This window comes from Pteropus vampyrus, unplaced genomic scaffold (genome assembly GCF_000151845.1).
Source record: "Pteropus vampyrus isolate Shadow unplaced genomic scaffold, Pvam_2.0 Scaffold2, whole genome shotgun sequence".
Taxonomy (NCBI): domain Eukaryota; kingdom Metazoa; phylum Chordata; class Mammalia; order Chiroptera; family Pteropodidae; genus Pteropus; species Pteropus vampyrus.
In genome coordinates this window covers 4,948,014-4,975,643 of record NW_011888783.1, presented here as the reverse complement: position 1 = coordinate 4,975,643, position 27,630 = coordinate 4,948,014, and the positions used below count along the sequence as shown (strand labels likewise).

General features: G+C 33.7%; 1 protein-coding gene and 1 pseudogene across 4 annotated transcripts in view; both read right to left on the bottom strand.

Moving 5' to 3' along the window:
• Positions 1 to 3,356: 3,356 nt before the first annotated feature.
• On the bottom strand, positions 3,357 to 4,193 carry LOC105289560 (annotated as a pseudogene).
• Positions 4,194 to 17,163: 12,970 nt separating this feature from the next.
• The window catches only part of COL5A2 (collagen type V alpha 2 chain), a 134,125-nt gene continuing 123,658 nt past the window's right edge, over positions 17,164 to 27,630 (bottom strand). For 3 of the 4 annotated variants that reach the window (XM_011356281.2, XM_011356290.2, XM_023528951.1), the window contains 7 exons: positions 27,340 to 27,447; positions 26,905 to 26,958; positions 25,286 to 25,393; positions 23,167 to 23,458; positions 21,512 to 21,699; positions 19,790 to 20,029; positions 18,675 to 19,139 (listed from right to left, as the gene is read on the bottom strand). In XM_011356281.2, coding sequence (XP_011354583.1) covers positions 18,993 to 19,139; positions 19,790 to 20,029; positions 21,512 to 21,699; positions 23,167 to 23,458; positions 25,286 to 25,393; positions 26,905 to 26,958; positions 27,340 to 27,447 — 1,137 coding nt within the window. In that variant the 3' untranslated portion in view covers positions 18,675 to 18,992. Of the gene's footprint in view, positions 19,140 to 19,789; positions 20,030 to 21,511; positions 21,700 to 23,166; positions 23,459 to 25,285; positions 25,394 to 26,904; positions 26,959 to 27,339; positions 27,448 to 27,630 lie in introns of all 4 variants that reach the window. The other variant, XM_011356273.2, reaches the window with a different exon arrangement.

Below are 27,630 nucleotides of genomic sequence, written 5' to 3'. Positions count from 1 at the left end.
GGCTATACTGTGTAACCTAGATGTGTAGCAGGCTGTACCATCTACATTTGTGTAAGTGCACTCTATGATGTTTGCCCAACAATGAAATTGCCTAACGATACATTTCTCAGAAGGTATCCTCTTTGTTAAGCAGCACATGAATATAATTGTAATGTCATGAACACTTACATTTTTTGCTCTTTTTTTTTTTTACAGAAACACACTGGGGAATGGGGCAAAACAGTCTTCGAATATCGAACACGCAAGGCTGTGAGACTACCTATTATAGATATCGCACCCTATGATATTGGTGGTCCTGATCAAGAATTCGGTGTGGACATTGGCCCTGTTTGCTTTTTATAAACCAAACTCTATCTGAAACCCCAGCAAAAATTTCACACTCCATATGTGTTCCTTTTGTTCTAATCTTGTCAACCAGTACAAGTGATCAACTAAATTCCAGTTATTTATTTCCAAAATTTTTGGAAAAAGTATAATTTGACTAAAAAAGATACTTTTTTTTTTTTTTTTTGCTGTTACACCAAATACAGTTCAAATGCTTTTTGTTCTATTTTTTTACCAATTTCAATTTCAAAATGTCTCAGTGGTGCTATAATAAATAAACTTCAACACTCTTACAATAACACTGTGTTAAATTCTTTGAATCCTAGCCCATTTGCAGAGCAATGACTATGCTTACCATTAAAAGATAACCTTTCTTTCTGAAAGAGTCAAACATGAAATTTGAAAAGACCTCCCTGCTTCAACTACCTCAACCTGGTCAGAAACACAGATGAATTCTCTAAGTTTCCAGAAGATTAAAAAAAAAAAAATTGTACATATTGGAAAAACTCAAGAATTTAATTGATTAATTTTTAAAAATATTTGTACAAAAAAGTAGACTGTAGTGCAAGAATTTAAAGAAATATTTTAAAATCCACAATTATTTTAATCTTGGATATCAACTGCTTTTAAAGGTGCTTTTCCTTGTCATTGCTATAATTATCAAGATTATCAATATTTGGGAAGGTTTTAAAGACACATGTTATGGTGCTAATGTACTTTCACTTTTAAAACTCTAGGTCAGAATTGTTGCCTTTCATTCAAAATACAAATGCACACCATCTGTACATGTCTCCTGTCAAAAAGATTTATTGGCATGTCGCTTCAGAGGACTATGTCCCTTCATCGTGTAAAAGTCAACAACAACAATAACAACAAAAATTATGGGGCTGATTTGTCACAATGACACAGAGAATGTGTTGAAATATAACTTGTAAGCTTGTATGTGGTTGTTGATCTTTTTTTCTTACAGACACCCATAATAAAATATCATAATGAAACATTCCTGGTTTTTGTCACTTTTCATAGATATAACAAATGCATGTTTACACTCAGGAACTCTAGTGATTTTCTTAAAAAAAGAATATTGAATTCTAACTCTCTAGCTTAATAATGCAGTGATCTTCAAAATGTGAGATAATATAACCAATATTCGGAACAGAGATAATGCCCAGTGAAGAAATTACAGATTTTTAGATCATATTTAGTGGAACTCCTGAGGCATATTGAAAAATGAAGCCATTCTATTTGAGTCAATCCCTGGAAATAGTAACATAATAAATCATGTGGTCCCCAAAGTGGAAGTAATCAGGGAGGAAAATGTTGGTGATTTATCAGGTTGTAAACAGGGTAGGCAACGGACATTATTATTAAAAATCATTGCAAGTTTAGGCTTTTTCTACCACCTCTACACACTTTCTTATTGTCATCTTGGGTCGGCCCCTTCTCCACCATCAAGTTCTTATTCTTTTAGTTACTGTAAAGAAAAATAGCATCATCTTGTCCATTTGACTTTGTGTTTGAAATTTGCTCACTGTATATGGTTTATAAAAATAATAATACTTTCAAAGATAAAAATTTCATCAGTCAAATGTCAAAACTTAGTCCATTTATTCTCCATGTTAGAGGCAACCAATGTTAACAGTTTCTTCTACATCTTTCTAGAAATATTTTATGTAGTATGTAAATATTTGAGAGAGAGAGACAACACAGAGAAAAATGAAGACAGAGAAACAGAGACAGAGAGACAGAAAGAAAGCCAACCTTCATTATGCATTAACAAAATTAAATTACTGGAGTTCTAAATTTAGACATTTTCAAAGCCAGATATATTTGGTCAAGTTTTTTTCATATTGCATCACACTGACATTGGCTCTTCTGCTTCCCTTTTTCACTTATATGGACCTTTATAATTACACTCGGCTCAACAGGATACTTTAGATTAATTTCCTCATCTCAAGATTAGTTGATTTAGCAACCTTAATTCAATTGCAACCTTAATCCTTCCTTATCTTGCCATGATAGGTCCCAGGGGTTAGGATATGAACATATTTGGGTACTACTATTCTGCCTACCTCTCTAGTGACATGAAAAAGTGAGGAATAGAAAATCCACATTAGTTGTGGTCAAGCTGTAGTCTGGGCAGCAACAGACATATTTCTAAAAAAGCTCCGCCAAAAATGGCATCCAGTGTTTAGTTTTATGATGCTTCTAGGATGTGATCTTAAAGATGGCTCTGAATGTCAGCATTCCCTTCATTTCTGTTCATTTTATAAACCTGGGTTCTTTAGCTTTCTCTGAATTTTCCTCTGAACTTCAGATAAAATCTACAAATTACATTTCTCTTTAAATCAGCCCAAGTCGCTTTGGATTGTTTGCAACCCAAAATCCTGAATAAGCTAGCAACTGGTAACAAGCTGTAATGGCAGTGAGTAGAAATTTAGGAAAATAGAAATACTCTGGGATCAAATATTTGTCTCAGTTACAGGTAAATATAGGAAAATCCAATTAATAACCAGGGATGAGATTTGCCGGTCCATGGAAATAAGATTCATCATTTGTGATCACCTGGAATGATTTGCACTTTGAAGTCAAGGCTTAAGATGAGTGAATAAACACTATACAACAAGATATTTAAATTTCATGAGAAATTGCAGGACTGCATTGGGTGTGGCTGCTTTTCCTGGTGGTATACAGAAAGAGAATGACAAGTTCAAATCCCTAATTTGTCTCAAGGTGACTGAGCTAAAATAAAAATATGAATATATATTTAAACATTGTTTTATAATGCTTTGGTTTTATTTCTTGGGATAAAAAAGTATAGGCATAAAAATTTTTACATGGTCCTCTTGAAGATATCATTTAAAATAACTTACCAAATGGCTTAATTCATGTCTCTTGATTATTAGTACCCATCAATGTCACTGTCAGCCTTGATTAATTGGTTGAAAATTTCAGAGCAGAATAAGCAACTTTTATGAATATTTTCCCAATCCCTGAGAATCATATCATCATAGAAATATTTTATCCTTTCATCATAAATCTCTGGAAAGTAGCCCTGGTCATTCATTGTTAATAAGGCAAGGGGCAGTGTCGTAGAGGGTTAATCCATATAAACTGGATTCTATTTGTAAGAAATTTTCCAAAAATCACAGATATGAGTCAGGAAAAAACAAAGAAGAAAAATGATATAGGCCATTCTGCTTCAGTAGTGTTTGTGTGAAGCACATAACTTTTGTCCTCGGGGTTCCAGTGGAGTTTCTGTACTACAACTGTGCCAAAGCTGCCACTGTGAAAAAGCGATGAGCAAGTCAGCATGCTAAACGCCTTTACTCCACACCAGATAACTCCCAGTACTCTGATCCAGAAGACTTGTTTGCCATAAATTTTGGACTGCATTCGATAGGAAAGGATGATCTGAACCAATATATATGTATAATGAGCCCATACCAAAAGTGAGCACAGCTCCATATACATTAACAATAGAAATGTTTCTTTTCTGGAAGTTTGCCATCATAGGAAGTCCCAAACAACTCAGCAATCCAAGTACAAGGCCAGCTTTGTTTAATCTTATGATACAATTCCCTTCAGAATTCAGAGCATGAACTTGCTTATAATGAACATAAATGATAGCAATGCATAAAACTGTGGTGAAATTTAACATTGCCCCAAACAAGCATTTTTCTGGAGCTACTGTACCAGTATCACTAATATAAGGTAAAGCAGGGTCAATATGGTGGAGGGTTATGGCAGTCATGTACGAAAATTAGAAAGCAGAGGTAGTCCAAATTACAAGGTCTGTAGGAAAGAAACAGGCCTTGCTGAAACCACCACATCTCAAAAAGTCTTTGTTACTTGCTTTTTGGGTTTTATCTTCCTCACTAAACTTTAAGTTCTGTGAGAGTAGGAACCAATTGTATTACCATTATATTTCCAGCTCCTGTTTTAAAGGACACAAAGTGTCAGTTTTCAAATCTTCCCAAACCTGAACTTTTTGTAAATCCTATCTTCTCTGCTTTCTTTGAAGATCCATGAATCGGAACTACAATTAAATTTTAAATGTTCACAAATATTTAAATGCCCTTGGTAATAAGATTAATTACATATGCTGTCTTCTCTAAGTAGTGACTACTGGCTTGGATATGCCTCCCCAGTGCAGGGTGAGCCATCCAGAGATAAAGAAATGGGGTGGTGCTCCAGGAGCACCCTCCCAGGCAGCTGTGCCAGGCCTGGGGCACAGCCGCCACCTTGAGGAGCACCCTGCCCTGCAACTTTTTTGACTCTGTTCTGTATCCCTTTCTAAAAATGTTCAAACTTATCTCTTTATATAGGTTTGAGATAATTATAAAAGCAAATATAAATTTAATTCTGCAGATCACTAAACTTCAACATAAATCTAAATGAATTTTTAATTTTTCTGCATGATTGCTATATAATTGAGAAAAAACAGAATCCCAGAAATTTGAATGGGGTTTATGGAAAAATTCTCTTCGGACATTCCTGATAGAAATAGACCCAGCCGAAATAAGCTTCTTGGTTTAAATGGAATGACAGGATTCCAGCAAGTAAAGGCCAAAAGGCATCTCTAGACTACCAGAAACAAAGTGAGAATAGCTGCAAAATACAGCAGGCTGGCCTGGTTAAAAACAAACAAACAAAACCTCCAAACAACAACAACAAAACACTTAATTTGGAAATACCTTTGGTGGTAGTTAATTGATAATGGGCCTAATAAGATGGGCCTTATTAGATGGGCTGCCTAGGACAGTTGTACTTAGTTGTTTTATATATATAATGACAAAAAAAAAAATCAGTACAGGTGAAAAGAGAGCTTAGCTGAGCAACCACACAGGTAATAAGACTTTCACCCAGTTCTCGGACTATGAGATAGTTCATAGAGCCAGGAGGATGAAGGAGAAAGTTTAGTGCTTTGAAGGAAATCTCTTGCAATAATATAACTAATGAGCAGTTAACATGTGTCATATATTGTTCTAGTCACTTTAAATATATTAATGTATTCTTCACTTGAATCCTATGAGGTACTATTATCTTTATTTAACTAAAAAATCAAAATTACTAGAGGTTAAATAAATTGCCCAAGGTCACCTAGCTAGTAAGAGGGAGAGTGAAGATTTTAACCCAGACAATCTGACTTTAGGGCTAATACTCCAAGCCATGACAGTAAACAGCTTAAAATATATATGTTACTGTTTCTTCGAAAGAAAGCTAAGTTACTAAGTTACTGGTGTACTGGGGAAAGAGAAAATGCATTTCTTGGTGGGAATTATTGAAGAATAATTATAAATTATTACCAATCCCTAAGGATTCAGTATACCGCTCTAAACTTGAGTTAGGATTTGGATTATTCACTTCCAAGATGATTATAGGTGATTCATGTACTGTAATTCACGTAAGTGTGCATTTATTTAGTAAGCCACTTAGTCATCTAATGTGCACTAAACACTGAGAAAATATCCTAAGTTAACCTCTTCATTTCATGGAACTAAAGACTCACATACTCTATGGCCTAATTGAGATCCCCACTAAAATTTTCAAATACAGTCATGTATCCTATAACAACGTTTTGGGCATACGTGCTGTGGTCCCTCAAGATTGTAATGGAGTTGAAAAATTTCTATTGTCTATTGTTGTCACAGCCATCATAAAGTGGTCCCTCAAGATTGTAATGGAGTTGAAAAATTTCTATTGTCTATTGTTTTCACAGCCATCATAAAGTCATAGCTCAAAGCATCTCTCACATGTTTGTAGTTATGCTGGTGTAAACAAACCTACTACCGCCAGTTGTGCAACAAAATAGCACAATTACGTACAGTAGATAATACATGATAATGATAATAAAAGACTGCTACTGGTTTATGTATTTATTATATTACACTTTTTATTATTAATTTAGAATGTACTCTTTCTGTTTATTAAAAAGATTCTGCTGTAAAACAGTGTGCTGTCTTACCCTGGCTGTAGCTTCATACATCTCCCATTTACTGTGTCTCTTGATTGCATTATTTCTCTTGTTCGTGATTCAATCTTGTGTTGTTTTATAACTTTAGTGTAGCCTAAATGTACAGTGTTTATAAAATCTACAGTAGTGGACAGTAATGTCCCAAGGCTTCAAGTTCACTCACCACTTATTCACTGACTCACTCAAAGCAACTTCCAGGCCTGTAAGCCCCATTCTTGGTAAGTACCCTATATAGATGTGCTATTTTTAATCTCTTATAGTGAATCTTTACTGTACTTTTTCTATGTTTGATATGTTTAGATACACAAATATTTACCATTGTTTTACGATTGCTTACAATATTCAGTATAGTAACATGCTGTATAGATTTGTAGCCTAGCAGCAATAGGGTATACAATATAGCCTAGGTATAATGTAGGCTAAACCATCTAGGTTTGTGAAGGTGTACTTTCTGATGTTTATACAATGATAAAAAAAGAATCAATAATGTATTTATCAGAACATATCCCCACTGCTAAATGCCTCATGACTCTATCTTTCATGAAGCAAGCAATATGGAGATCTCGAAGGAGATCATTCCAAGTAGAGGGAACAGTAATTGCAAAGGTCTAAAAAGAGGGGTGTTCTTGATGTGTTCAAGGAAAAGCAAAGGGAACATGATCAAAGCAGTTAGCACATGGGACAAGAGTACAAGAAAAGGGCACAGAAATAGAGAGGGAGACAGATTGTACAGAGTTTTAGGTCCAGGTTTGTCTGGGAGAACACCAGTTTCTGAGTATTTTCTTTTTTTAATGAGTATTTTCTTGATGTCTCATAACATTTAGCATTAGGTATTCTGATTTGATGATGTCATATAGTCATCCAACTTTTGTTTGGCCACTCCCAAGATTTTGGCCTCTGTGCTCAGTGGGATGAGAAGTCATCGAACAAACAGATGGCATTAACTGATTTGCAGTTTTAGAGTGTTGCTATGGCTACTTTTTTGAGATAATGCTGTGTTGGAGCAGAATCTATAAGAACAGTTAGTAATCTGTCACAATAATCTGGGCTAAGGATCATAGTAGAAAGTAATAGTGGAAGTGATAAAAAATAGTCAAGTTCGGGATATATTTTGAATACAGAAGCAACAGTAATTGTTAACAAATTGGTTTTGTGGTTTAAGAGAAAGGAAGATGTCATGCATGAATACCAAACTTCTGGCCTAAATAACTGGAAAAGAGTTGCCAGTAGCTGAGATAGAGGAGACTAGCAAGGTAAAAGATTTGAGGGGATCGAGAGTTCAGACTGGGCATATTACATTTTGAATGTTTATCAATCAACTAAGTAGATTTGTTGAGTCGTTGATTAGCTACAAAATCTGAAGGTCAGAGGAGAGATCCAGGTTGGAGAAATACATTTAGGAGTTTCAGCATGGGATGGCTTTTACATTATGGAAGTAGATGCAATCATCAAGTAGTCGAATGTAGAAAGAAAGAAGAAAATAAATAAGGACTGAACGCTGGGGTATTTCATTATTTACAGGTTGGAGAAATGAGGACAAAAAAGCAAAGGAAATGGAGAAGAAAAGAAAGAAAAGCAGGAAAATGCAGTGACCTAGACACAAAGTGGGGGAAAAAAGGGTTTGTTGTTTAAATTTTAGAATTATAGCATATAAAGAGAATATAATAAGCTTAGAGTTGACATATTCCAACTTATATATTTTTAAAAGGAGGTCAAATGAGGTTCTATGAGTCTTCCTATGTCCTATAGATGACAAATAGTATAATATAATCTTTTAAGTCATTATGGCTTCATTATCTCTCGTGATAGAGAATTGAATACAACCCATTTTACTTTCAAACTGGCATTGAACAAAAATTATTCAACTTTTTGGTTTGAAATAAAATTTATTTTATATGTCTTGAGGATGAAATCTATACAGTCATGATAGCATATTTGGAAAAAGCAGACAAGTAAGAAAAAAATTGCTATCCATGTCTCACATCAGTGGACACTTCCTTAAAGTCTTCTATGTGTATTCTAACATAAGTTTGACAATACTGCATATGCAATTTTGTATGCTGCTTATTTTATTTAACTTGATATTATTTTATCCTCAAAAACATTTTTTGATTTTGGTAATAATTAGGAAAAATATAGAGAAAACTATTTTTTAGAAGTAATGGCTTCAAAGTTAGAAATCACATCAAAGTTAACTTACTTTTATCTAGTTTATATTAAAATTTTACTTGTCTAGGTTCTATCATAGAGGAATGTGCTTATTTTTAAAAGTGAGTCATAAACTGTGAAAAATATTTTCCTTTCAGACATAACTCTCCATTGAGTCATAACTCACTAAGTGAGCTTGATACAATATTGGTGAAAACGTTCTATATGACAGAGCATCCATGAAATTGCTCCTCAAATCTTTATGTTTCCCAGTCTGCCTCAATTAAGGTATTCAGAAATATTATGAATCATTTGTTGAGTCAATATAATAGATAAAAAAATATCTATGTCCAATATTTTTAAACAAATTTTTCTCTGATGATATTTTTGCTCTTCCTTTTTTTAAAATCATCTCTCTAAACCGTGTTCAAAAACATATTTCCCTTTAAAATTCATGTTTTCCCTAAAATGCATGGAATTACTTGGCATCTGTTAAATACTGGAATTACTTGGCATCTGACGTAATTCTTATTAACAGAATTCTGGCTCTTTGTGTTTCATAAAGTTTTTAAATGGGAATTATTATATTTCACACCAGTTTAGTGATGATGTGAAAGCAATGATATGCTTGTTTCAATTCTGCAAATGAGACATTCCATAATTAAATAGGTCAGAATGAAAATAACGAGATTTAAGATCTGTCTTAGATTAGCTTCTGCAGAAACAGACTCTAAGATAGAGACTTATGTGTAGAAGATTTATTGAGGCATCATCTCGGAGATATAGAAAGGCAAGTTTGAAGAGAAGGGAAGCTGGCCCACATGCAATCAACACTGAGATTTCAGGCAATTCTACAAGAAACTCTGGAACTAAGATGGCTCCTCAGAGTTATACTTTACAGTGGGCCACAACTGAGATGTTCCCTCATAGTTGTTATAATCAGCTGTGGGCTAGAATCTGAAAGGAATGAGGGTTACCTTCATTAAGGCAGTCTTGGTGACTGTGAGTTCACAGTAACAGATATTCCCAGGGACTCATGGATCGATGATTTGGCTTTGAAGAGAAAATATGGGTGGAGCAACACATTATCTACTACAAGTTCCTACTCTGTGCTACGCACTTTATTAAACACTATAGGGAAATATAATGCATGATTGCTACTCTTTAGGAATGTGTTGTCTAGAATAGGTAAGTTGAACCCACATGAAATGATGCAAAAGCATTGAGAATGGTGAAAAATTAAGTGTTAAATTGTGCTGGGCCAATCATAAGAGATATCAATAGTAGATCAGAAAAAGAAATTGGTCAGTGATTATGTTGTCAGGACAATCTTCTTTAAGAAGATAAAAATTTGAGTTGTGCAATAAAGAAGGGGCAAGATTTGGGTAAATAGTGGAGAAAAGGAAAGCCATTTCAGACTAAGAAACAAAAGAAGATGAAAAATAGAAGCAGGAATGATTATTCGATGACCATGGGACAGTGAAGAAATCAAGCTATCTAAATTCATTCATTTCAATTCAGTAACATTATTGAGCAACTATGAAATGCAAGGCTCAGAATTTGGTGCTCCTGAAAATTCAAGGAGATTGAGATCCCATGAAATGTGGAAAACAGCATATCGTAAGACTCAGCATAATAAGTTGTACTCGAGAGATATGAGGTACTAGAAAGGCACAAGAAAGAACAATCCTGTCTACTTGGAGGCCCTCGAGAAAGGCTATATAAGGAGGGTGGCATTTCAAGCAGACTTTAAGTAATAGAACATTTTTAGGGAGAGAGAGAAGTCCACCTAAATACTATAAAGAAAGATGTGCAGTTATGCCGTGTATTGGGCATTTTAATTAGCCCAGTTTCAGATGGAGCATGGGTTTCATGTGGTGGTATAAGAGATAAGGTTGAGAATATAGTCTGATACAGAGAACTCAGAATAACAAGACAGGATGCTTTATTTATTTTTTTTAAATATGCTTTTCAATATAGAGCCGTATATAGGTTTTCAATACTGGAATACTGTTGCTTGAGGAGAGCTCATGGTCAAGGGCAGTGTGGAGAGACAGGATCAGATTTACAGTCAATGAAGAGACATCTACTGTGGATGGAAGAAGGATGAATCTTCATTTTATAGAAGAAGGAAATAAGACTAAAGAAACTTGGCAAGGAATCAGAGGGCATTTTTTTTCAGACTGGACTAAAGAAAGCATCATAGAATGTAGACATACTTGCCAGGAAAAATTAGGTTAAGAGGGGAAAATGGGGACAACAAAAGGAGGACATCAAAAGTCATACAAGAGGCGTTTCTGTTTAAAAAAGGACTAAGTGGAAAATTACACAACTCCAGTCTTACTCACGGCTTTCTACGTGGCAGTTCAACAAGACAGTGATTTATTTGGAAGGGTGGTTGAACATGATAAAATGTGTGACTGGAGAAATACTAGGTCAAGGGCGGCTAAAGTAAATTTGGAAATCATCCTTATACAGATGGTCGATGAAATCATCTGGCTCCAGACGAAATCATTAGGGAGCAAAACTTCCAAAGAAAGGGGAAAAGGACAATATGATGTGCATGTGGTAGAAGGGAGGCTGTGGAGGAAGCATCACCGAAAGTCTGCTTTGGCATCCTGTATCTTTTAATGGAGAAAAGGAGGATTTACTTTTAAGGGCTAAGGTCATGATTAATTCAAGGGCTATGAGCACAGAGAGGAAAATGAACAGAAAGAAGGTATCACTGATAAAAATGATTTGGGTCTGATTTTCAAATTTTGTCTTGAATTTAAGCCACCTGGAGACTGTCTTTGGTGGAGTCATCAAGAGCACAGACTTGAAGGAATAAAGGCAATCACTGCTTGTAAGAACCCACATTATGCACAGAAACATGTCAGATGTCTCAGGGAGGAGCTTGGACAGCAGCTTCCTATGTGATTCTTTAGGGCTTACATTTTGACTACAGATGTCTTCAATTGCTGTTGCATTTTTCTCATTAAAGTGGCTAACAATTGTGATTTTCATATCTCCAGCTGCCTTTCATTATAAGGTCTAGCTCATAACATTTTCAACAGCTGAGAAAAATTTTCACATTAACATTTCATTTCTATCTTCCTCTATTTATTACTATTTGAATTTACATTTTTTTACCTCATATATGTGCAAACCAATTTCTTATAGTACTGATGGCATTTAACCATAATTATTTATATCATAAGCTTTTGGTATGCAAGCCCTAACTTGTGGGTGAATCATATTCCTTGATAAAATTAAATGCAATCTTTGTTTTTCATTTTGTTTCATTTTGTTTTACTTGTAAGATAGTCTCATGGTAAGGCATTATTGTGAATTAAATTTATTTGAGGTGTCCATTGATGGCAAAAAATAAAATCTAGCATAAAATTAAAAGTATAAATTATATAGGATTATGCTAAATTAGTACATCTTTAGGGTTCCTTATAACAGCCTCACTAGATTTGCCTAGATTGATTTTTAACCAGAATTTTCATCTTTCTTTGTACTTGTTCTATTGGTTTTCTTGAGTTTAGTCATGAAAGTGCAAAAATGAGAATATGAACTGGATTATAGCATCAGAGGTGGCTTCAAGTTTTTTTTCCCTGAAGTTTATGGTTACCTTTAACAACCAAGATTCAGGATTCTATAAGTAATATAATATTCCTAGTGATAGGAATAGAGCTCTCTTCTTTCTGTCTTTTCCCTTTAAACATCGGGGTTCCCCAGTAGTCTGTCCTAGCTCACTGATCTCCTTTTACAACTTTTTTGAGTGATCTCATTCCTCAAAGCTCTAAATCCTCAATTTGATGGCTTGCATATCTTCAAGTATAACCCCAACCTATCTCCACCTGGATGCTCCACTAATATATCACACACATCCTCAGCCTGTTCTCTATTCCCTATCTTAGTAAGTGCCATCATCTTCTATCCAGCTACCCAAGCCAGAAAACTTGAGAATAATCCTAAATTTCTTGACGCCTCACTCCCTCACTCTTTCATCAGATGCTATTGATTCTATTTCTTAAATATCTCCCAAATCCATCTCTCTTTCTCTATCCACAGTGGCCTTGACTTAGTTCCTGTCTCCTTTTCTCCAACATTGTTCTAACTAATCTCTTTGTTTTCAGTCTCACTCATGTTAAAAATTCTTTGAGTACTGCTGCCAAGGTGATCTTTTTAATATGCAAATTAATGTCTTATAGTATCTGGCAGTAAAAGTTCTATTGACATTTTGGGTACTTCAGATTTTGTTCAAAGAGATTGACCTGCATGCAAGATATTCAATATCTTTGGCCCATTCACAAAATGTTTAGAATATTTCCCAATTTTTGTGATAGCCACAAATGCCCTATTCTCAGCTAAGAGCCAAAAATAGTTTCCTAAAAACAAACAAACAAACAAACGAAAAACCTTCAGAATAACTTTCAATCTCTTTGGCTTGACATAAAAGTCCTTTCATGATATCTCTCCCTAATTCTTTATTTCCCAACAGCCCCTTGCATGTAATCTACTGCCATGGCCAGTTTCCCAAACAAGCCCTATCTTTTAAGTGCCTTGATCTATTTTGTTCTTCACGTCTGGTATGCCTCCATTGCTCAAGATATTGTATTTATCCCTCAAGACTCATTAAGAAAAAACTTTTTCTTGCTTTCTCTCCTCTCAAATCCCAGCCTAGTTTAGATGGCTCAGTCCTGTGGTTCTGCCATGCATACTTCGTTAAGGTAGCCTTCTAGTAGGCTTTTATGTAGTTATTCAATTCAGTTGATGTGTTATGTTTTTCCCACTAAATGGTAAAACAGCATATAAAGCATAGAGTGACCACCTGTAGCATTGACTGGATAATCATTTTACATTCGACATGAAAAATACCAACATCCGTACATGCACCCACAACAGATGGGTGTAGTCTAAATTAATCTGCCACCATTGTGAAGTTGATTTTGTCACACTGGTTTTAAGTTTCACTCTATTTAATACCTGTATTTGAATTTGCTTACAAATGATATCTGTTACTTGTCATCCAGAAAAATAGACAATCCTAGAAGATACCCTAGTGTATCCTGTTCTTTCTCCTACCTGCGGCTTATATTGGGCCACACTCCTTTCTCACATTTACAGGAACTCTGAATAAACCAATTTGAAAAAATGACTTTAACTATACTTTCTATATCGAGTGGAAAAAAATAAACAAAACGTATATAAACATTTTCCTGCATTTTCTTTTACATCTGATACAGACATTTTAGTATTTGTCAAATACAGGTAGAATTTAATATCTTAGTTTTTCAGTTGCATTTTTCATTTCTAACAATATTAAATATCTTCCACATGTTTATTGGTCTTTGTATTATGGCTTTTGTGAGTTATCTATGTAGGATTTTGCATACTTTTATTTGTTTTTTCTTACTGGTTCCTAAGGGCTTTTGTAGACAAAGTATATTAAGCCTTTTCTGTCATATTCATAACAAAATTTTTCCCAGTTTGAGCACACCTGAGAGTTTTATAATGTAAATTTAAAATGTACTTTCGAAAATGATCCTTCACATTTTACTTTATTATTTACATATTTATTTTCATTCCCATTCCAAGATTATTAAACTACTTAAAAAATTTTATGGTAATATACTTAAAGAATTTTTTAATTGAAATATTTAGTCCTTTTGGAAAATGTTTTGGTATAAAGATTAAGAAAGAAAACATGCTTTAAAATGATAAATGTCTCAAGTTTCTGTAATACCATTTACTGAATAAATGAGAATTAATTTAATTATAAATTCTAATATAGATAAATGGATTCATTTCTAAATACTCTTTTTTCACAATTTCCAGTAGCTCTTATTATATTTTTTATATCTAGTAGAGCCAGTGACCCATTTTTACTCATTATTTTTGGTTTTGTAGGGGATTCCTTATCACTTTTCTTACACATTTTTTATTCCAATGAGCTTTAGAATGGTTTTGTAATGTTCCATGTTTTAAGATCCTATAGGGATTTTGAGTGGAATTGTATTTCTGTATCAATTTAGAAAAAAATAATTAAATTTTTAAGTATTGAGCTTCTTTGTGTGACAATAGGCATATTTATTTCCATTTTTTATCTTATTTTACATATCTCAGTCAAGTGTTAACAGTTTTTTTCAGTCAAGTTCTAGAAATTTCTTGTCATCTTTAGTCCTTAGTGTTGTATGTTTCTATTGTCATTGTGGATAGAATCATCTATTATGTTTTCTATCCATAATACTAATAGAAATAATAACAATAATACAATAGTAATAATAATACATGTTTCACACTAGTACAAAAATCAAGTACAAATACTCTCTAAATATACTTTTCTAGTTACATAGTATATAATTTCTCATTATTCACTCAATACATGTATTTTGAACAAACACAAATATCAAGCAGTATATTGGATCCTTGTAAGTAGTCCCTGCCCTTGTAACAAATTAATAGAGAATACTGACACTAATCAAGTAATCATACAACTACATAAAGCATCATAATTTGTAAAGAAAAGTACAGAATGCCATGAAAATTTACAACAGGGAATGTTAATCTGGGTGGTAGTGAAGAATGAGGAATCTAGGTAGAATTTTGTGAGGATGTAGCATTGAGAAGAGTTCTAACTGATGAGTGCAAGTAAACTGGGCAAGGGGAATACATATGCAAATACTTTTGACGTGATGAGGAATCTGGCTTTTAGAAAATGGACAGAAATTCACTGTGTGTAAAGTAGAAAGAATGATAGTGGCAAAATAAAGCATGAGAAGTAGGCAGAGGTCAAGTCCGCCAGAGCTTCGTAGAGTTTAATTTTTGTCTTTATTCAAGAAAATACCATTTTGAATTTGGGTGGTGAACACACAATGCAAGATACAGATGATGTGATATTGAATTATGTACTTGAAATCTGTATAATTTTATTAACCAATGTCATTGAAATAAATTTAAATTTAACAAAAATGTTAAAAAGCTATAGAAGATACGGCTGAAGCTTTTAAAGATGTGTGTGTGTGTGTGTGTGTGTGTGTGTGTGTCTGTGTGTGTGTCTGTGTGTGTGTGTGTCTTGTGTTGGGTGGGGGAGAGAGTGAGATTACATACTCAGATTTATATTTAAATTTACCGCTCTGGCTCTCATGGCAAGAGTGGATCAGAAGAAGCCAAGAATGGAGGCATGAAAGCCTACTAGAAGGTTATTGAAGGAACCTAGGTGAGAAATAATTATAATGTGGACTAAGATGGTGGCATTGGAGATGGAGAGAAGAGTATGGCCTTGAGGAACATTTAGGTAAAATTGAAAATATCAGCAATACTAGGATTCTGGAATGGTAAGGGAGAAATGACTCCCAGGTTCCTAGCCTGCCTAAATGGATGGATAATGAGGCTGTTACCTGAGGGAACAAAGGGGAACAAAGAACGCAAGTCAGCTTTGAGATAGAAATATTATGAATTTTCTTTAACCTACTAAGCTACAAGTACCTTTGAAACTCAATGAAGATTTTGAGTTAAATATTTATATATGCATTTCTTGAGCTCCAAGGAGAGATTGGGGCTGTATATATGCTTTTGAAGTTTTTGACATATAGGTAGTAAGTAAAGCCATGGGCCTGGATAAGAGCTGGTGATGAGAGACTATTGAGTATGAAGGTTAAGTGAGAAAGACTGATTCTTGGGGAATGCTGACACTTATATTGGAGAAAATGATGCATTGATAAAGGAGGCTGAGAAGAAAAGCTGTCCTTGCATAAGCCAGCCATTTTGATAAAAAACAAATCAACTTACTGGCATGCCCCATGTTCCACGGGCTTTTGTTTTTCACTGACGCATCATTGCCTTGGTTTGCTGCTGTTTGGCCTCAGCCCCCAAGTTAGCTTTTAAGAGATCATTCTTAGTCTCTCCCGAAATCTTCATACTTTCAAAGAAAAAATTATCATGAGATGCTTTTTATTCATAACGGGATAAAAACTCTCAGTATGGTAGTTACAATCATTTTTTTCTCCCAGATTTTTTTACACTTGCCTTCTGCTATAAAACACCATTCTCTTGAGAGGAATGTTTTCTATAATTTCTTTGACTCCCTTTTCAATTTGGAATATAATATATTGAACCTAGTCATAATTTGCCAAAATGTATGTTATGAGTTTGGGACTTTTTGATCATTGTGCTTTCTTTGCTATTTTTCTTCATTTAAGTTAATTTTGGAAATTTTCATTTGTATTTTTAAATAAATTGATAATTAATGTCACCATCCTCCCAAGATGTAGATTATTTTACTGTTGAGCATGTAAGGTCTGAGGTGTCTGTTGGGCATGAAGGTAGAGAAGTCCACTAGTCTAATGAGACCTATAGAACTAGAATTCAGGCAAGAAATTTGAGAGCCTTTGAAATTATCTGAGGCAGTCTTCTAATTGTACATTCCTGAGCTCTAAATAAGAATATTTCTATAGTTGGAGATTATTATGTTTTTTGACTTACGAGAATCAATGCATGTTTCTGGTTGATATACCTGAGCTTATACAATCTATTTAGGTTGAACTCAAAAAGAAGTTTTAATAAAACAACTCACAAATGTCTTTAGATATATAAATATTCAAATTCAAGATATAGAGCTCAAATAATAACCAATTTTGGAAAAACAATGTTGTTCAATAACTATTGAAATAAAACTCTGAAAGCATTTAGGCTAAATTCATATGTGATACACTCTGAGACATATGTTTTATTATCACAGTTTATTCAACCATGAAAAATAAGTTGATTTTCTTTTTTTATCAATAATACTACCCTGAGATTTTTAAGGGCATAGACAATGATAATTAGTGTCATGTTGCCTTCATGATTGATGTTGATTTTCATATATAAACCAGTAATATACATAGTGGAAGATAATTGTTGTTTTATGTTTTAAACAAATGGAAAACAGAATACCACAACACCTTACTTTTCATTATTGGAAATGAAATGGATCTAATATGTTTAAAGGAATTCCACAAAACAAAAATCATTGACGTGACAAAAGCGTGCATTTAATTCGATGCTTTGCAGATACATGACTAAAGTCGTATGCATGGCTTGTCCTTTGGGATGGTCCCAGTTGTTTATTTTCAAAGAAAAAATAAAAATGGAGCCAACAAATGCAATTAAGGAAAAAAAAAACCTTGAAACACAAGGGGACCTACATATTCTGATCTAAGAAACGTGCAGATATTACAAAACATTCTAGATACAGTATGACAGATGAACAGGGGAAAAGGCACTGGAACAATGCTCCTTCTTTCAGAAACGGGTAGTCTAATAGTTATGCTTTCACAAATGGTATTGATGAAACCATCTTTATTTTAAAAGAATTTTATAGAAGGAATTTTAGCACCATCATTAAAGGAAAAATAATAATACATTTTAGCCCTGCCTATCTCCAGTCTTGGAATAATAACAGAAGCATAGCACCTTTTAGTATCTAAAATATAAACAAGAATAGTAAGTCCATCCCAGCTTCTAGAGATGAGGTAGCTCATGCTAAGAAATGTTGGGTCATTTTTCCTATGAGAGTTCAGAGGCCAAATGTTCTATTTCCAATCATCACATTTGCTTAGAGTTAGCTCCACAGCTCCGAGTTTCTAAATCATTTTCTTCATCATATAGGCTCCAGGATGATGAGACTGTACATGTGGAAGACTCTCAACTTTGGGTCCTGGACACATGTTTATAAAGCTGTATGTGTAAATTTTTTGCATTCAATGTCTTAAACAAGAAGGTGCAAATGTATCCAATGGTAAATCATGTAACTTCTATCTGTATTGATAGACTGAGTCAAGAGGGAAAGGTAATTTTAACTTTGAAAGAGAAAAAAGTCTAAACTTACCACACTTTATAAAATCTAAGACCACTTTGTTTTCAAGAAATTCCATTGAATATATATTATTTAAAAATTCCATTTAAGACAGTGAGAAACTATTTTTTCAAGATTCTCTTTAAAGAGTTTCTATAATAGTTTTACAATATCAAGGCATGCATGAGAGTTTCAATCACAAGGATAAACATTTTGATTTCACTTTTAATTAATAATCTGGGAATGAGAGCTCACAAAAGGGCACTACTTTCTATTTTTCAAATTGCAGCCAAGTGAAATAAACATGTGTTATAGTTTTACATACCCCACTCTTTAAGCTACCTGCCAGGAAGAGAAATTTTCTCACAAATACTAAGCAACTTTGTCATTACTTTGAAATAAATTGAAGAAAACAAAGATTTATTTATTCAATCAGTTTACTTTTTTAAAAGGTGGTCGTTGTCACTGGTCATCTTAAACCTAAACTCTTGTATTGAAAAATATTTTAAATCAATTGAAACTTGAGGATTGTAAGTAAAATAAATATTCTGAAGGATAAGGAGGCCAGGCACTTAAGACCATATATACAGTGCTGATGCAGGATCAGCCATTACTTCAAGAGTCTCAGGATCAGCTTCAAACAGTCAAAGTTCTTGTGAACGGTGGTGGTCATTGACGGTGAGGGTGTTGCTCATTGTCGATGTATCTCGGCTTGCTTTACACAAAACAAACTGGCCCAATTTCAATGCCAAATTCTTGGTCTGTGCTGCCAACATCCACAGGGGCAAGATCTACGATGGGCAAGCGTGCCACATTCTGTGTTCTATATTCAAAGACAGTCTTGCCCACATTTCCATTTCGTTTCTGGAATTAAATTATGCAATGGGTCAACAGTACATACAAATTCTTCCAAAGATGTTAGGCTGCAACATCCTAGCCTATTTTTATAATGCAAAAGAAATGATTTTTTTAAGAATACCACTTAAGAGCACTGCTAACAAAGTGAGGTATTAGCAAGACTGACAGGCATTTCTTTCATGCTTTAAATTGAGGAAATGACCTTTGTTCTTTTGCAACTTCCCAAATATGCACAGACAACATAAACGAAACTATAATTCATCATTAAATATCTTTCTTTTTTTATATATAGATATGTTAGGGGGAAGACATACAGATCAGTGAAAAATATAATGTATCTCAGATTGATTATATTTAGAATCAAAGAATTTTAAAGCATGAAACTTAGCTTAAATAAATTAAGTTACTTGCAGGAGAGCCAAAGTAAGTTTGCAAGAGAGCTGGATCAGATCCCAAAGATCCAATCCTTTATTGTTTTGTATTAAAACCTCTACTGTGCTTCATATACTAACACACATTCAAGTTTATTCTAAAGAACAACTATGGACAAACCGTTGTGTCTAAATACAGGGTAAAATTTACCCCATCTCAAGTGCCATAACAGTATTTTTAACAAATAGTTTTTTCTCAAATTAATATAGATCAAAAGTACTTACCGAGCAAGTATCTTGAAGAACTATATATCTGAATCTAATATTTCCCTCTGCTTTGATTTCTAAGTCATTTGACCCTTTGAGAACCACAGCTTTCTTGAGGTTCTTAGCTTGATCATCCATGTAGCCTACACTGTTTTTACAGATGTAAGTAATATTCTGGGAGGCTTCTTTTGATAAAAGGCGCAAGAAGGTCATTTGGGTAATAGCTGCATTAGGTGACTGGTGGTCTCCATAAGCAAACTAGAAAAACAAAAAAGTCTTTGTTATATGTAACACTGAAGGCTTTCACAGTGGGGTGTGTGTGTGTGCATGTGTGTGTGTTTATTTCAGACAAATCAATTTTGAAGAGTATTACTTTTATTCTTTCACATAAGATATTCTACCTACACATATACAAATATTTTTAAATTGTTCTGAATAATCACAAACAAGAACCTTTGTCTTTACTGCCTCAAACAAGAGGCAAAGAAACCAATGAAAATTATAACTCACCAGTGAAAGTTTAAGTATTTTTAAATCTGCTTCTCCATTTCTTTAAAAAAAATATTACTTTTTAGAAGTTATATAACTTAAGCACTGGCTTGGATATTTAATTAAAATAACTCATTGCTTTTATTGTTAATTATAATAAGGACTTGACTATTCATATAAAATCTTTTTTTAACCCAACAGTTATATACTTGTAGGAAATATAAATTATAGGTCTTTCATTAGCTATTAAAAACAAATAATTAAAAATAATTTCCTCGAGGCTCTTTCCTACTCATCTTCTACTTTTAGCTTTATTTCTAATGCTCCTTTTTGAGCTTTTTACATAATATTGTATTAATTAAATTATATTTCAATTGGGTGTATTTTAATTTTAAAAATTTCTGCTCATTAAATATGGTAGATTCTAATATATCTTGCACACACCCATGTGTCTGCACATCATATTTATTATGAACATGAGTTCTGAGGAAAGATCAGACACAGAGGTGAGATGAAAATTTCAGAGTGAGGCTGCCATAAAGAAATCCAGAATGAAATACTCATTTTGAAATAGGAAGTGACAAGGCAGGTTGAGATTCTAAGTACTAGACTATAAAAGAAATATAGAAGAGACTGGACTCGGAGAAATACTAACAGAATTCATATAATTATAAAAATGCATTAAATTTAAATAATACTACAATGTTTACAAAGTGATTCAATGATTTAAAATACTATTATAGTAATTATCTAATATTTATTTATAACTTACCATGTACTAGATACTATAGCAAGCACTTTATATTCACAGGGAGACTATGAAATAAATATTATCACCCTGACTTTAAAATGAAAAATCTGAAGCTCCAAAGGTTAAATGAACTGCTAATTTGCAAAAGTCAGTAAGAGATCCAGGTACAAGTCACCTATGTCTCCTGATAGTAAATATGATCCCCGTCTTTCAATTGTGGCAAAATCCCTACAAGTATTCTCCACATCAGTGTGACATGCATTAACCGAGCTAATCAAAAATAATTACTTTTCTACATTCCATCAATGGGAAAGTTATCATTCGAAATTTATGTTAATTTAATTCCTAGTAAAACTGTCTAAGTAATGATAATACAATTGCAACTAATGAAAATATATGACTTTAAAATAAACATGTTAAGATAAATCTGGACCAAAAAAAAAAACAATCGCATAGTCTTAAATAAAAAATAATAATAATAATAAAGCGTATTAAATTACCTGAGATCCTCTATTCATATCAAGACCATACCAAACAGGCTTATGGTCAGGAGATTTGCTGGCCCACCACGTTTTACGTGGTACACTGGATGGGTTTGCTGAAATACATGTTTCTCCTGTTTCCATGTTGCAGTAAACTTTGATTGCATCTTCAACAGATCCCTGGTTGGGATCAATCCAGTACTCACCTATTTTCCAAAATAAAAACATTCACTAAATAAAGCGAATTTCAAACATGGTTATAAGTCTCTAACAGAACTAATGGAGAGTTTTAAAACAAGACTCATTGATTAAGGACTCTTTTACAAGAGAGTATCCAGTTAAGGAAATATTCTGCAGTGAGAGAAAAGTAACTATTATGAATCTGGGTCCTTTCTACATGTCAAGCACTGTTCTTAGGCACTTTGCCAAATCATGTACTTAAGGCTCAAAACACACAAGTGAAAGAAATATCATTATCTCCATTTTATAGGTGAGAACACTATATCAAAAAAAGATAATTCAGTGATTAAGTAGCTTTGCCAAAATGAATGTGTTCCCATTAAACTTATAAAGACAATATTTTAAAGCAAATTATAATTGGAATGTAATAAAATCGTGTACTGTCAAAACTGTGAATAAAGTAAGTCTATGAATTGAACTACAATTAGAATGCTATAAATTATCTCACTGACCCTATTTAAAATTGATCTCATATATAAGAGATTCTTGAAACAGGCTATATACCAAGTTTGTACTTGGTGCTGGACATAAAGTCACATAAATACACGAACAAATATATATTTGTGCATATTTCTATATGTACATATTTGCTTGTGTATGTATTACATGTGGTATATTAATTACATGTATATTATATGTGTGTATGAAAAACTGCATTTTAAAAGAAATGAGGGCACAGTAGTGGAGTGCATAGAGCTGAGAATCTAATTGTCTCATCTTCAAAGATAATTTTAGCTATCCCTGTCAATGTTATTTCAAAGTTAACTGAAACTCTTAAGCATTTCATAGCTCATTCCTATGGTCTAGAATCCTTCTTCTCCAAGTCTTGTCAAATTAATCAAAATGGCAGAATGATGTAAACTTTAGGCATGGTTTATGCAACTAGGACAGAAAGACTAATTCCAAAATACTTTAGAACATCACTGTAACATAATCCTGCCAGTGGAGATTCCTAAAGTGATATTCACAGAATATTAAACTATATGAAAGGAATTTCATAATCAAATAAATTTGGGAAATAAACTATTCTACTCTTGATCCAACAATATACATTAGCATATTAAATCCCTAAGAAGTCATGTAGGTAAATAAATGTTAGCCTTGCTTAAGCAAATATTTTCTACATTTATATCATCACAAAATTACCAATATTTTAAGACTTCTGGATGGAAATGTAATTACCATCAGGAAACTGGATCACTAATAGGCTATGTCCTCTATTACAATACCTATCTCATCCTATAATTTTATATGTCATTGACTGTCCCCACCACTAAACCACAAACTCTGTGACATGTCTACCATTTTATCTCTTGTATCTGTCACTAAATATTTTTGGAATGTAGTCAATAAAATATTTTTCGAATGCAGTTAGTTGAGAATTAACACAATCAGAAACAAGGACATTGCTCAATGGGCAGCTGTCTACTTACCACTTTGCTTTGCAGAATGGCAAAGCTTTAAGTCATCACAAGTCCGAGCTGGGTGCTTTTTAGAGCCATCAGGGCTGCGCATAGTTTCGATCTGACTACTGAGTGACTTCAGGGTAGCATGGACCCCAGGGTCAGTTTTGTTTTTGTCATCAGGAGCTGCCTGATCTTCAGTAAATTCTGGAAGTGGATCTGACATGCTCTCATCATAGTGTCCCATGATATCCCCAAGAGCAGCTGTAAGGTGGCCAGGGGGACCAGGAGGGCCAGGTGGGCCAGGTTCGCCAGGAGGACCCTAATTTTTAAAACATTGGAAATATAGTTAACATGTTTTTTCTTTTTGTTTTTCTATTGAACAAAAGGCATTAATGGGACTTGGTTCATAGGGAGTTACAATGTAATACCACAATTTGACAATACTAAGACAACTGTGACTCATGTCCTCTTTTAACTAGGCCTGCCAACCTGTAACATTCCAAGGATGAGAAATAATGCATAACTGTTTTTCAGGCAACATCTGTAAATCAGCATCTGGGCTACATAAAGATCAAAGCATAAAAAATTCTCTCTGATGTTTACCTTGAAGATGCAATATATTTTATGTTAAAAATATGTAGATATGTACATTCAGTTTCAAATGATCTTGGGCAAGGCACAACTAAAATGTTTTAAAGGAATTTGTGGACAGATGCTGAAAGGGGAAACACAGAGGAGTTGTGGGTTCTAGTTCTAGAAAACTACACGTCAATATCAAGAAAATATCCACAAGAGACACCCACGAGACAATTTCCCCCTATTTCCAAATAAGAGGAAAAGCACAGGAAGTCTTTTTATATGTGTTAATTAGGATGTAGATCAAAATTCTCTGTACTAAACAGATTTGAAGAATGTTCTTTTTTAGCCTTTTTATTAACAAAAATAAAGAGCTCTATTTTGCTAAATAAGAACTTTTGGAGTGAAAAAGTGGCAAAGGCTAGGAAATGGATCCTCTTTATTAATTTCCTTCTGCATTTTCCCAAGAAGAACTCAGCAACTTGAGAGAATCAGCTAACAGCCTGAAGATATGCGTGGTCCACACCTCACATGGGGAGAACAGCCCTGGCAGGCAGAAGGCTAGAGTTCTAATACTGGCTCTGTCACTTGTTATATGGCTCTGGACAAGTCGCTTCAACTTTGAGTGCCAATACATCCTCACCCTCAAGAGACTGTTTAATCATTTTTTTTAACGGTCTTATCATGATTCCATGCTTTCTGTTATTCTGTTATTCTAATCTTGGGGGAAGAGATTTTTTTTTTTTTCTATCGTGGACTACTAAACTACAAAATAAAGTCAATCAAGAGCTACGTAAGTCTGAGTTATTCTAATTTTGTAGCTGTTGTTCATTCACAGAGAAATAAATAGGAAATATTCCTTTTGACGACAGGAAATATAAGGCTTTTTGACCAAATAACAAATATTTGGTATTGCCAATAAGGGCAGAGACAGAATAAAGAGGAAAAGGTAAATAAGACCAAAGAGAAAGAAACACCAAAGAAAGAAGCATAAATTCATATATACACATGCACACATATACATGTATACATGGCAGATATATGAGGATGTTTCTCAAAGACCTGGGAAGCCAGACTCTAATATAATTTATAGCTTTACATAATCTTCAAGTTGATACTATTAGAATTTTTTAATGAAAAGTTTTAATCAAAATCTTTTCCGAATGTCATTTTCAATATAGAAAACTTTACTTTCATACTCTTCACTTTCCAGCATTTTCATGAATGACTACATTCATCAAATCTCACCTTTAATATATTGCCATTTAAAGCAAAGCAACATTTTCATAAGTTTCATTATAAACACAATCATAACTTGCTATTCACTCTCATTGGTATCACATGAAATCAAGGCCTAGGTAGCTTGGACTCTAATCTTATATACTCTGAATAACCTGTATTAACAATATTTGAAATAGCTACTTATACAGACAAGCCTTGTGTGACTTTTAGGTTTGTTTTCAGAGTTCCTTCCATCTCTCGTCTGTTGTGCTACAAAGATATTCCTTGGATAGAATCCAAGCTATGAGAACCAGCGGAGTTATTTATATGCAAACCCCTGTGATTTTACCTCAGGTCCCGCTTCTCCGACACTGCCTCGCACACCGGGAGGGCCAATAGGCCCAAGAGGCCCAGGGTTTCCTTCTTTACCTGAAGGACCAACTGGGCCAGGAGGACCCTATAAGAAACAAAAGCTATATTTTAGATGCTGTGAGAAAACTTTCACAATGACTTTCTCTAATCAAAGGACTATTTTCCTTATGGAGCTATCACAATGATTTCTCAGATTCAGATTCCTAATGACTAATAAATGGAGCTCCGGCACTTTCTAATGTTTACTAAACTCTCTATCATCCATGAATGGTAAAAGACCAGTAAAAGTTAAAAGCTTTGCTGGACTAGTCATCTACTTTTACTAGTAGGAGCTGCTTTATCAAATCTCATGTATTGTAAACTTAACTAGAAATTCAATAAACTAACATTAAGAAAATGACAGAAGTTGAAGTGTTTGATATAAGTATAAATTAAATTTCTGTGCTTATACCCCAGAATCTCATCCCATCCTAGCAATTTTAATTCTCAAATTTATGTATGATTTGTTTATATTGCATTTAAACACAGCAGAAATTCTTTCTAATGATTTTCCTAAATGTCTGCCAATTGTCTTACTACATTAATGACCTATTAGAGGTAGGCTTAATACTAATACAGAATTTCTAGGAGCGAACCTCAAGGAGCGAGAGTTTAATAGAAATTTCATTTAACACAGAGTAAGAAAATGAACCAACTGAACAATTTCATCCATATGCAAGTCCCATAGAAAAACATTTTATCCCTGAATAGCTTTTCTGTGCATTGAATGCTCTTCTTCAAATGAATTCTTTGCTTTTTTTTTTTTTAAAAAGACTTTTCTACCAAAAAAAAAAAAAAAAAGGTTTTTTTTTGTTGACTGGCTTGGTCTTGGTTTTTAACATAAGAAGAAGGGTAGGTCTCAAAAGCTGCTTCTGTGAACGTCTCCCTGATCTTTTCAGTGTAAATACTTCTGTCATTCCATATTGTACTTCTTTCATATGATTCATCACATTCTCAGCAAAACACTTTCCCTTACTACCTCCCAAATTATTGTACATATTTTTAAATGATTGATTTTCAAGTTGTCAATCAAGGTGGTCCAAGAAATAGTAGAATCTTCCTTTTTCCATTGGTTAAAAGTAATTACTTAGCATTTTTCAAACAATTTAAAAAATATATTGGCATACTTATCCTTATGGAACTGCTCCAATACAGATGTTTGTAAATTGTTAGACAATAACTCATAAGTAACTGATTATGGTTTCGGCAACTATTTTTGTAGAATAATCTAGGTGGGAAATCATTTAATCTACTGGATATTTCTACATTCAAAAAACATGAAATGTTTATTATGTTTACAAAATCTGTAAGAAAATCAACCGATGAATGTATTTACCCTAAGTAGGATATTTAAATGTGGGGCCATAAAGTAATATATCATATTTCAAGATATTTCTACATAAGTTGATTGTGCTGAATGATTTGTCTAATATGTCTGCTGCCAGCAATAGAGAACCTGGGTGATCCCAGCTTCAATCCATGAAAATGATACTCAAGCACTAGCAGTATCTCTCTGAAAATATTTACATCTGCAACTTGTTAAGTTTTGTTACTTACTCTTGGGCCAAATGGTCCTGGGATTCCAGCACTGCCTTGTTCACCATTTGGACCCTAAGTAGGAAAAAATTTTTAAATGTTACCAAAATATTTACATCCTACATTCTGCTAGTCTCAGCTTTTTAAAATGTGTTGTCATTGACATTAGTGGCATAAACTGCTTTCATAAAGTCATCAGTGTCTACAATGTCTTTATGAGTTGACCAATACTAAAGACAACTGTAGGAGTAATGGTGTATATGTCCTTTTGCTTTATTTCTTCCCTACAAAATTACAGCTTATATTGGGCAGCTGTGTAATTAATTATTCATCAAGATGTTCTTTGAAATAAAAATAAGATACAAAAAGTCCACCCATTTTAAAGACAAATCCTCATGTCAAGTTATCTGTGTATTTTCACATGAACGGCAAATAATACTTAAAGAAATTACTTACAGGAGGCCCAGGAAGACCCTGAAGACCAGTAAAGCCTCTGTGACCCTTCTGACCTCGGTCACCTCGGTCTCCATGATCACCTTTGTCACCACGAGGTCCTTGGGGTCCCTAGAAATACAGTCATGGCATGGATATGGCCTGTCGAGACTACAATTTACTACAATTTTACCTTTCACAATTGTATTTACTATAATTTTGAATACCATATTTTATATGAACTAACATATTTATTTACCTAATTAGAATTAGACCTAGCAATCTTTATTTATTTTTCTCAAGGAACATAATATT